Source organism: Larus michahellis, chromosome 5 (assembly GCF_964199755.1).
Source record: "Larus michahellis chromosome 5, bLarMic1.1, whole genome shotgun sequence".
NCBI classification, from domain to species: domain Eukaryota; kingdom Metazoa; phylum Chordata; class Aves; order Charadriiformes; family Laridae; genus Larus; species Larus michahellis.
Window position 1 is genome coordinate 56,258,067 of NC_133900.1, and position 12,040 is coordinate 56,270,106.

Here is a 12,040-nt window from a genome sequence, read left to right on the forward strand (position 1 = left end):
AAATGTATGCTGTTTATATCAGCATATAGCAACACCAATACAATAAAAAAAAATATTTTTATTAAGGTATATTGAATGTTCACAAGTGAAACAGTCTACTTTCTGCCCTCAAAGGTCTAAATGACAAATCTTCAGTCGATACTGTCATACTTCGAATGCACTACAATGAATTTGTGGCTTTCAAAGCAGCCTGTTTGTCCACTGTCACTGCACTGATGTGGTGGAACTGAATTTCATCATTTGAGGGTCTGCTGTGTGATGACTAGTCCTGTATTAGATCCACAACCCCAGGCTAGGGGTGGCAGGAAAACGGCCAGTTTAAGCGAGAGGTCCTCGCCTGATCTCTCACACCCTGACTTTGGTCACATTCCTATGGGGCACTCCAGCACCTTCTGCCTCCTGCCTTTCTGTTGAGCATTACCCCGTGGAAATCCATCCTCCATACTTTTCTCCTCTCTTTAAGTGCTTATCACTTTGGTTAAAATGAAAATCCAACTTAAATTTACTAGCAAAATTTTATCTTATATTTTTTCCTGACATTTATCTTGAATTAGAATGCAAAGCCAGTTGAATAAACACATTCCTAATTCATTATGAAATCCACTTGAAGATGGTTTTATTAAATTATATGTTCTTCCATGCAAACTGTCCAATTCAAAGGGAAGAAATAAATGCAAACATCTAAAACCCCCTTCTATTATGCTATTGAAAGAAAAACATTTTGTGGTACTGTTTAAAAAAAGCTGAAGAACTAATTACCATCAAATAAGATGCAGTAGTATTTTTAGAATAATGGACTCTAATTAGTCCATTGCTCGTTGAAATAAATCTGAGGACATCATTAACACATCTTATTCTAATAATTGTAGCTGCTCTGGGTTTGGTGTAAGTGGGTTGTTATCTTGTGACAGTTGGGTTGCAAAGGGAAAAAAAATGAGTATTTTTATCTGGGGTAGTTGGCTGTTCGTCTTCTGGGAGCCAAGGGGAGCGCTAATTACAGTTTATGAAAGAGAAATCTGGGCGTTACAAGGAAGCCGCCGGTTGGGGGGCGCGGGGAAGGGGGTGTCAGGGCCAGGCCCCGCTCCGCGGAGCCAGCGGGCCAAGGGAGTCCGCTCCGGGCTTTCCCGCCGCCCCCGGCCGCAGGGCTGCCTCGGCGGTCAGCTGCAAAGCCCGGAGCGGGATCGCGGCGAGGAGGGGGCGGCGCTCGGGGTCGCGCCCGCGGGACATTGGCTGCTGTCGCCCCCCGGGTGCCCCGGCCTCGCAGGTCCCACTACCGCAACCCTGGAGAAAATAATAGTAACAATAATTAAAAAAAAAAAGACACCCAACACGACAGTAAAATATATGAATAAAGAGTGGGAAGCTTCCCGGGACCCCTTTTGCCCTCAACCGGAGCCGCCCAGTCCCCTTGCCCGTCCCCCTGCCTGTCGGGGCGGGGGGCACCGGGGAGGGCCGGGCCGCGCTGGCCGCCCGCCCGGCTCGCTGTGCCTGTGCGGGGCCCTAATAAAGCTATTTTGAAAGTGACCCCTCGGCCGGAGCGCGGGGAGGGAGCCGCCAGGCGGGCGCAGCTGTCCGGAATCATGACTGAAGATGACGGATTCCGTGGTGGTGGAGGGTCACGTCAAGTTGAGAGATGGAAAAAAGGTTCCCGCTCCCGGCGCCCCTTCGGCCCGGCCCCGCGGCGGGCCGGGGCTGGGGGTCCCCGACCGACAAACCCCCCTCCCCAGGAGGGGAGAGAGTCCGCTCTTCCCTCCTCCGGCCCTGGCTAACCCTCTCCTTTTGCCTCTCGTTGCAGTGGAAGAGTAGGTGGCTGGTGCTGCGCAAGCCCTCCCCGGTGGCAGGTAAGAGGGAGCCCGTCTATGCGTGGGGGAGGCCGGCACCGGGGGTGTCCCTCCCTCCCCCGCCCGGCGCTGGGGGGACAGGGTTTGGCGTCCCGGGGCAGGGAGCTGACAGGGCTCCCTCCCCTCGGGGTCGGCTGCCGCTGGAGATCGCCCTCGGTGGGGGTCCCCTCGAGCGTCGCTGCACTTTCCTCCCTGTTTGTTTGTTTGTTTTTTTTAATCAGGGGAGGGAGAGAATTAATTATCTGGCGACGGACCAGGCGGCCAAAAACAGGCGGCGGCCGCTGCTGGAGCCCCCGAAGTGTAATGGGGGGAGAGCTGCGGGGCTTCGCCGCTTTCTCCTCCGAGGAGGCGGCGGGGGGGCGGCTGTAGGCCCGTCGCCCCCTCCCCGGGGGGATGGCGGCAGCCCCGGGGGTAACGCCGGCACCCTCGGGCCGGAGCCCGGGCGTCGCGTTGGTCCGCTGGTCGTGTCCGGCCTCGGAGCGAGGGGTTTAGGCAACTTAATATCAGGCTAAAACCCGTGGGAAAGGTCACTTTTCAAGGCAGAGCTATTTGGTTTTGGTTCCCCTTTAAAATGCAATTTATTTTCTATTTTTATTCTTTTTTTTAAAAAATTATTATTTCTTCAGGGTGATTGGTGGCTGTAAAAAAAGCTGGCATTGTAAGCTCGGTAGTTATTTTTAAGTTGTGTTTTGACATAAAATATCACTTCGATTTAAAAATAAAATGACATTTTGAATTTAAAAAAAAAATAAATAAATCATTTCCCTGCTTCTGAAGGGGAAATTGAAAACGTTATTCAGGGTTGATGTTTTACTGCTGGAGAGAGAAAAGCAGATTTCAGGTTTCCCCATCGTTTCCTAACAGGGAAGATATTTGGGCCCCAAAATGTATCTTTCCAAGGCTAAATGTTGCCTACGCTTAGGCAATGTGAATCCGCGTTTCTGTGGAATGGATTATGGCTTCTTTTCTAGGTTGTTGCTGGTAGACTGAAGGTTGCTTATTAGTTGAAGCTCTTCAGACCAAACTCTTTGTTACTGGAGTTGTTATGGTTTTGTGTTAGTATCTTAAATGCCTGTATCTTGGCTGCATCTGTTAAACGTCTTTGTGTGAACGGGCATCTGTTGATCCCAGAGCTGGAATCTAGACGTGAATATGGGCCTGGATTTCTAATGCAAGTAAGCCAGGCTTGAAGGGGGAAGATGAGGGAGCTTGCTTTGAAAACTTACGGACTGATAACATAGCTTATTCCTCAAAAAAACAGTATTTTTATTCTAACAAAATTAGCCAGGTTTACCAGAAAAAGCCCCAGTGATTTGCTTTTCTTGGTCTGTAAACCATAGTTGTTCTCTCTTCAGACACACAACTGTATTGCGGAATGCCCAAATATCCCAGTTGCAGCTGTTTTTGCTAACAGGTGCACGAAAACAATTGGGAGCCCAGGCAAAGCTGGACTTTGGTTGGCAGCCAGTTCAGTCTTTCAGTCATTTTTCACCTCTTTGGAGACTGGCCAGCCCCTTGCCCAGCTGAGAGCCGCAGGGCACCTTGCCAGGGCTCGTAGCGTCACACCCCAACAGCCACACAATGGCACACGGGGGGCTTTCTCCTCTCTGGTACGCAGTCCAGCTTCAGCTGTGGATGTTGCAGCTTCAATATTGACCATTAATTTCGTTTACAAGTGAGTGCTATGTGATAGGAAGGGAACCTGGGGGGAAGAGGAGTGCGCTTGTGACAAATGCAGAAGGTGGGAGAGGGGTCTCCCTTCCCCTCCCCCCTCCTTTTTTTTTTCCTTGTCCTTTGGGTTGGCTTGAGAAATGTGATTTTTTTTTCCCATGGGACCATGGCCCTTGAATTCCTTTCTTCTGTTGTTGCATAGTGACTGTGTAATAAACACCTCTAGGAAGGGGTTAAAAACAAATGGCGACACAAGCAAGTATTTTAGGGGAAAAAAAAAAAAAAGGTGTGTCACATAATGATTATTTAGCAATGGCTACTGTGTAACATTTAACTGGGAAACCTGAGCTGAGATAACAATCTGGCAGTGCAGTCTTCTCACCATTTAGTAGTTGAGTAATCTGTGAACTACTGTAAGAATTTCATTAGTCGTTCAGTATGTTCTAATGGAAACATAGATGACAATAGCCTCTCGGTCTTTAGTGTTTGTAATGTGAACAGCTACCATAGTGTAACTCCTAATGTTCAGAATTAATGAGTCAGCCCCTTCCAGGCTTGGGAGAGAGCATCTGAAAATCCACTGGATTTCTGAAAAGTGAAATAGGGAAGACTTTTCATGTGCCTCCTTATATCTGAGCCTGCAGATTACCCTTGAGCCATGCCTTCAGTGTCTGCTCCCTGAAAACAAGGACTGCAAACTACCTGGGGGTGGAGTGGGAAAAGGAAACCGAGTTCTTACATTGACTTGGTCAGACTTCACCCCGCAGTTGTCTAAAGCACCTTTGTGTTGAAGCAGAGTACTGAGAAATGCGTTGCATTCTCCTCTGCCTCATCCTCCCTGACAGTTTTGCTTCTTTTAGACTGTTTGCTCATGCTGGTGTACAAGGATAAATCGGAACGAGCAAAAGGGCACAAGGAGAGGAGCAGCATGACCTTAGAAGACATCTGTGGCTTGGATCCTGGGCTCTCCTATGAGGGCTTGAATCACACCCTTGCAATCATCTGTCTCTCTCAAGTTGTGATGCTGGGATTTGAGAACAAGGAAACAATGTTTGCGTGGGATGTACGAATCCGCTACAGTTTGGGGGAAGGTAACATTTGTCTTCTCACAATTTGTTGGTTTTGGGTTTTTGGTTTTTTTTTTTTTTTGGAGGGGGGTGGGGGGGCGTGGGAGAAAAGCATAGCTAGAATGCAAATAACAAAGTACAGTTAAGGAAAAGACTGTCACTCATTTGAGAGTGAAGGGACCGGTCTTCCCTTTCATCATCAATACCTCCCTTTTGATAGGTTTTGATGGTAGTACTGCCCAGTACTGATAACTATGAGAGCTCTTAACTTAGTTTTTTTTATTTTTTGCACTGAAAGTGTGTAGCTTTGAAGGAAAGTGATCAGAGTTCTACTTATGATCCTGCAATTTACCTGGGGATTTCGACAACAGGATTCAGAGGGAGACTGAATTAACAGAAGCAGAGTCCTGCAAGTCTTAGCAAGTTCTACTCGGCTAGTTTAATCCGAGTGTTCTGAGCTGCCTACTAGGTGTTGTATTGATAATGCTTATTGCTGGTAGTGTCCCCTTTCAGGAAGAGACATCTTGCAATTAGGAGTGTCATCAGACATGGTCTTTCCAGCTAACTTCACTCTTATGCATCCTTTTATTTTATTTTCTTGGTTAGCAGCTCTAAAATGTACCATGGTGAACAAAGAGTGATAGTACTGGTAATCCATAGTATCTGTCTTATGTTTGTTTAGTCATAACTAGGGAAGGAGGGTAAGTGTGTGGGAGACACACATTAGCCATCTTAATCATTTCTTACATATGCTTTGCCATCTGTTGCATTTGTGGACTCGTTCCTTTGCAGTACACACATAGAAAGATGGCCTGGGAATTCTATAGTAACAAAATGTAGAAGTATCAGAAGAGAGATGTATGGATGTACCACTTGGAGCTATCAGATATGAAGCCTTGCATAAGGGGAACGGTTAGAGAGGGTTTCTGAACAATACAGGCATGAGTAGCTGGAGTAGTGGGTACGCTTTGTTAATGTAGCTGTACTGTGTTCCAGTTCTGTTTCTTTACTAGTTTTTGAATCTATGTACAGCATAGACTTGTCCTGGAACCTGAAGAAGATTTTGAATGTGACAGAGTAGGTCTGGTTTTCGTGGTCTTACACTGATGCAGTGCTGTGATGGAGAAAGCATTTAGTCTCAATCTGGGTGTGAGGGTTATGGTTGTGAAATGCAGAAGCAGCATAGAGTATCTTTAAAGGAAAGCTGTGAGTGCAGTAGGAATAGAACCTATTGGATGATGATATGTGCAGCCATCGAGTAAAGATGGGAGTGGGAGAGAATGTGTGTGGAGGTGAAGAAATAAAGAAGTAAGAAAAGAAGTATAATTGGTTGAACTGGCAATAATTTGTAGAACGCTAATTGCAAAACAGCTTAGGGGAAGAAGGATAGACCAGAGCATAGAATTTTTTTCCAGCATTTTATCTTTCAGTGCAGGTTCAGTTAGGAGAAAGAAGTCAAATTAAAGTGAATCTAGTTTGAGTAGACATAAATAGAAAAGAGTGAAAACTTAGATGAAGAGACGATGGCGACTGGTGTTTTTTCTTAAAGTGTAGCAAGGGTGCCTTTGTGTTCCTTGGAAGTAAGGTGGCTGGATGATAAAAATAGACTATGGACAGATGACATCAGAGTCTGGGAAGCAAAATAAAAAAAAAAAAAAAAGAGCTGATGCTGTTCTTGAATGAGGACCACAGAACAGAGGTATTTGCACTGGAGTTCTCAGTGTTTTCTCTCCATTTTAAGCAGGTGAGGTGGATGTGATTCCTGGAATAAAAGAATCAGGATTGTAGAAAACAGTGGAATTAAGTGAGATGGAGTATAGGTCAGGTGTAAGAAGAGTTCTTGAGCCCACACCTCATTCTGAGGGAGTTGGCATACTGCAGATCAGTGAATAGCTGTGAAGAGAAAAAGGTTAAAGGAAAGGAGGAATTAAATAGCACCTTTTGTTCATGGGTATGTTCAGCTCTGCATATTATTAATTTTTGTTTTTCAGAGTAGGAGAAGTAGATGGCTGGGGAGAATTTTGAAAAAAAATATCCAACTTATCAAGAAAGCAGCACATGGCAAAAACTTCATGTTCAGATCTGGTTTTTTTTCCTCTGTTTTGGCATTGTTCAGATTTGGATATGCTGGTTTTTTTAACAGTGGTTTAGAATCTGGGCTGCAGTTCTTTGTTTTCAGCAGCTGTTGTAACTTGCAACTGTGTGAAGAGCGTGCTTTTAATGAGGCAGAAAGAACCCTGATGCTTCTGCCAGCAAAGTACTGGGCAGAGTTAACTGGGGAGAGGGGTCCAAATGATTTTAAAGATTCCTTACTGAATGTTATTAATCAAGACAGTTTTTGGTACATTTTTCATGGTTTATGTTTAAGTAGGTTGTGTAATAACTGCATGCCCAAAAGGGGACATGGTGTGACTATTGATTTGCTCCCCAGCAGTACTACTGGCAAAGCTGTAAGTAGAGCTGTGATTAGAGCTATCTCTGTCTCCTTGCACATTTCACTCGAATGACTTTGTGGCTAATTCTGCTGGAGCCTTAGGGAACTTACCAAGTGCACGTCATAGATGAGGAGTTGACTTACAGCTAAGATGGTAACTAAGAACACAGCAAGTATTTAGACGAGAAGCAAGACTCAAACCTACCTGAAATTTATGATGCTTGAAGAAACATAGGCAATAAAGAGGGAAGAGTGGTTGTAAGAAGTGAGACTACCTGGAAGTTACTCTGTAGATTTCATAGGCTGGTAGCTGTTTGTACGATCTTTGATGGATAAGCAAAAGCTGAATCTATGTGCGTCTTGATAAATGCTACACCAAAAACCGCTGACTGGAAATTTAAGAGTTATGATGCTTCTCTGTGCCAAGACAGATATATATGTGTGTTTATATATATATACACACATATACATATACTTATGTATATGTGTGTGTATATATATTTATTTTCTTCTGGCTAATCGCAAGAGGAAAGAAACTCGAGGAGTAGTGGAGGTCAAAACAGTTGTTTGAGAATTAGAGGCTTGCTCACTTAAATTGCTGCCTTTGAAACACTGTGCAATTTGAGCCCTTGAAGTGCTCCCAATAGCTTATTATTCAGAATGCAACAGCTCTGGAGGAGAAGATGGGAGACCAGCCTAGAACAGCTGCTACTTTAGGTAAGGACCCTTGCAACATAGCAGGTACCGGAGTTGGGATTTGGACTTGGATTTAGTAAACTTGAATGAGATAGGTGTCTGTTTTTTTTTTTCCCCCGACTCTTTTGAAGTTCAGGCTGTGAAATATGAAGAATTAACTGACATCCAAGAGTGTTTATTACCTATGAATCACTTAATTTCCTAGTCATTTCAAATATCTGGACACTTACCATCGCCAGCTCCCAAAAGATTCACCAAGGTCGGAAAATGTAATTTCCCCCATTTTACTGCTAGGGAAGGAGTGAAGCAGCTTATTAAAGGTTGCAAATGAATCAGTGATAGAGCTCTAGTCAGAACTTGCCTACTTCTTTGACCCTTGGCTTTTGAGCTCCTCGGGCACTGTGGTGTGTGTGTGTGTGTAGGAAAGGAGAGGCACAGGCTGTTTAGAGGAGGAGACAGAAAGAAATCCATGTAGTGATGCCAGGATGGAAGAGGTAACTGAACTGTGGGCTGGATAACTGACTAATTTGAGATAGGGAGCAGCCTGCAAGACTTAGGATAAATTAATGTAGCGTTACAATTTAATTGTTTGTAGTGTTAAGCTGAGATAGGATTTTTTTCCCAATCTTAAACTGGCATAATAGAGAGCAATGATCTCATAGCTACTCACACAGTGCTGACTGGACTCTACTTGGAACCTTTGTGCTAGAACCTTGTGGTGTGGGCAGGGGGACAGTCCACATACAGCTGAACAGAATGACTGAAGTTATGTAAGCCATGGTACCTTACTTCTATTTTCCATAGTAATTTTTTTTTCTTCCTTATCTGATAGTTCATAGATTTCAAGTTTTTGTAGCACCTGGCACTAAACTAGAGAGTGGGCCTGCTACCCTGCATTTCTGCAATGACATTCTCGTCCTTGTAAAAGACCTTCCTCCTAGTGTCATGGGGCAATGGAAGCTCTCAGATCTGCGTCGATATGGAGCTGTCCCAAATGGATTCATCTTTGAAGGGGGTACCAGGTGCGGCTTCTGTAAGTACAAATGGAACCTGTCTTCTAAAAGTCATTTGAAACCTTTTGTAGAGATGTAAATGTGAGTCTCATTCAAAGTGGTGTTTGCAGAACCAGCTCTGCTGCTTTGTCATACAGGCAGCCTCATATCAGAGGCTCTGTTCTACTCAGTAGATTTCTGCAGGCTTCAACCCCAGTGTTCAGTAAAAGTGTGACTGTGTGGAGTCCTGACTGAATGTTGCCCTGTGGCTCTCCAGAAGATGTTTAGCCAACTGTTGCTATTGGGCACAAAGCAAAAATAAGGTAATGAAATTTTATGGCTTGTGTCATGCAAAAGATAAGACAAAATGGTTTAATGGTCAGATTATTAAATTATGATTAATTGTTTTGTTGTTTGCAAAAGGAAAATGATATGGAGTTTGGAGATTACAGGTGGCACCAAGACTCTCATTGTGTAAATGTTAATGTCTAGATCCTGTAGAGGAGTTCTAGCTCCTAAAAGTTAGGAACTTCTGTCTGTTCCCTTCCCTGTTAGTAGCGTTGTCACTTCATGGGACTATGAGATTTGTGGGGTCAAAATGAAAGCAAGCAAGCAAGCTGAAGCTAGTTTCTGTAGCCTAGTAGCTAAGATACCCCTTTAGATGGGGAGAAATCTCTTGTTCCAATGTCCAGTTTAGGAATTCTCACATTCTCACTTCAGATAGAATGGAAAGCTCCTCCTACACAAGAGCTGAAAAGGAAAGATAATTAATGCACTGGCATAATGTCATATACATCATTAGAAAACGTAAGTTTTTAACTTCAAAAGCTGAGTTTGAAGCCATGCTGAATTGACGATCTGTGAGTGCAAGTGGGTATGCAGCTTGACTTGCTTATTGAAATGTGAAAATGATGGATTTCTTCAGTTACCAAACTGAAAAAATAGAAAGTTTCAGTGTTGATCCAAATCCAAAATTAGTCTGTGTTGGGACTTTGGCAAAACTTGGGGAGGAAGGGAAATTATTTTGACTCTCTTACTCTAGTGAGGGTTTTTCAGTTTGTCTATTGAAAAGTAGAGAGCTGAGTTACAAAGATGGTAAGTATGGACTCACATGTTATATCCTGATTCCTGACACTTGTTTTTAGTGTGGAAGATTCTGGTTCAAATCTTTCCCTGCCTAATTCAGAGGCTGGGGTTATAAAAGCGTTTCCAGCATCTGAAGGAATGGGTTATAGGTAGAGCCCGTGAGGAAATAAATCTGTTTTCTTTTAAGGTTATTCTCTTTCAGTTAAAAACTGGTGTGGGACTGCAACACAAGTGTTGTGTTTCCTAGTAGTGTGGTTTACACTGTGAGGTAAGTGGTTATGGAGTACACGTGGGAGTCAGTACACTCATCTTTTCCCCCTCTCTTGTAGATAGTGTAGTTGACCCAGGCTAAACTTGAATCTGCAGCTTAGTGTAGGTCTGCCGACACCTGCAGTTTTGGTTTGAACAGGTTTTTTTTTTCCGTGCAGAATAAAGCAATCGTTCATTCCTGTTTCTGTATGCAAGTACAACTTTAAATACAAGCTAGACTTCTAATAAATGTGTGCGCTGCTATGCTGACATAATTTGGGTCCACTTTTTGAATTATTAACTGAAAACAGAAAACTTAATTTTGAACTAAACACCCCAGAATGCTCACAGGAAGAAAATTTCCCAAAGTGGAACCACAGTGTGTTTTTTTTCTCTGTTAAAAAGCTGCTGCTTTTTCTGGAAAGCTTGTGTAGAGTACTAGTTTTTGAACTGATGAAATCTGAAAAAAATTAACTATGGAAAACTTATATTTAAAAAAAATAGGGAGATGAAGTAGAAATGCTAAGCAATCTTTAGGTAAGATTAGCAGTGATTAGGTAGATAGATTACATAGATTATATAAATTATCAATGTAATTCCTCAAATAAGATTTAACTATTTGAGTAATTGGTAGCCCCAAGGCTCTCTAGGGAAGCAGGGCCTCTAATTTTTATTGAGTAAAAGGTGCAGCAACACTGTCATATGTTGGGTTTGGTTTTTCCTTTGAACCTTAATGCAGGTGTCTCAAAGGAAGAAGACAGTAATTTCTTACTAATAAGGGCTTCAAATAATTTTTGGGGTATACAGTTGATTGCAAATGGAGTACCCATGAATTCCAAGCATGTGTTTTTGTCATGGAACAGTTTTATGCAGACTTTCATTAGAATATGGAAGGAGACAAAATAATATTCCGAGGGCTATCCAAAAGTGGAAATGACTAGCAGAAAATAATGATGGATGTCAGGACTTATGTTCCCTTTTTAAAATAATAATAATAAAAAACAAAACAAAAAACCCCAAACCAACGAAAAAACCCCCAGAAAACCCAGTTGTTTTTTTTTTTTTCTTTCATGCTTTTTCCAGAAGGACTGTTCAGCACTGACTGACAAAGCATTTGCGACACACGTTGTTTGAAGAGTCTATTTCTTAGATGTTCTGCAGTTTTGAGAGAAACGTTATAATAGGTTATGAGGAACAGCTACATAGGACTCATAAGTATTTGTGATTTTTATTTTTTTTTAATGATAATGTTGATGAATGGATATGACTTCAGTTCTGATTTTCATTCTTGAAAGCATAAAAGTAAGGGGTATTTTCAGATCAAGATGAAGTGTTCTGACTTCCTTTTCACCCATTCTGTGTGGAAGGATATTTCTTTAGTGGCTACCTGAACCAAAGAATTTGGGAAAATGCCTGGGTTGCTACCAGAATGGAGTACTTTGCCTGCTTATTTGTGCTGGTTATCTTCATAGAATCATAGAATTGTTTAGGTTGGAAAAGATTTTTAAGGTCATCGAGTCCAACTGCTAACCTAACACTGCCAAGTCCACCACTAAACCACGTCCCTACGTGCCATATCTACATGTCTTTTAAATACCTCCAGGGGTGGTGACTCAACTGTTTCCCAGGGCAGCCTGTTCCAGTGCTTGACAACCCTTTTTGTGAAGAGATTTTTCCCAATATCCAATCTAAACCTCCCCTGGAACAACTTTAGGCTGTTTCCTCTTGACCTATCACTTCTTACTAGGGAAAAGTGACTGACACGCACCTCCTTACAAACTCCTTTCAGGTAGCTGTAGGCAACTTGCAACTAGCCAGTAAATTTCTGCTGTGGTGGTTACTGTTATAGTCAAATTGCAAGGAGGTGCACACGATGAGGCTGGATTTCTGAACACAGTGCTCTTAGGAATGATAGATAAATAAAGTAGTTTATCTAGTGTTTATTACAAGACCTTGTTCCCTGGAAAGATTTCCCAAGGATGTGGGGACCACTGATATTACTTT

General features: G+C 43.0%; 1 protein-coding gene across 1 annotated transcript in view; it reads left to right on the plus strand.

Moving 5' to 3' along the window:
- The first annotated feature begins 1,410 nt into the window (after positions 1 to 1,410).
- The window catches only part of DOK7 (docking protein 7), a 65,094-nt gene continuing 54,464 nt past the window's right edge, over positions 1,411 to 12,040 (plus strand). Inside the window, exons 1-4 of the mRNA XM_074587469.1 lie at positions 1,411 to 1,644; positions 1,796 to 1,841; positions 4,373 to 4,603; positions 8,542 to 8,742. Coding sequence (XP_074443570.1) covers positions 1,591 to 1,644; positions 1,796 to 1,841; positions 4,373 to 4,603; positions 8,542 to 8,742 — 532 coding nt within the window. The 5' untranslated portion in view covers positions 1,411 to 1,590. The remainder of the gene's footprint in view (positions 1,645 to 1,795; positions 1,842 to 4,372; positions 4,604 to 8,541; positions 8,743 to 12,040) is intronic.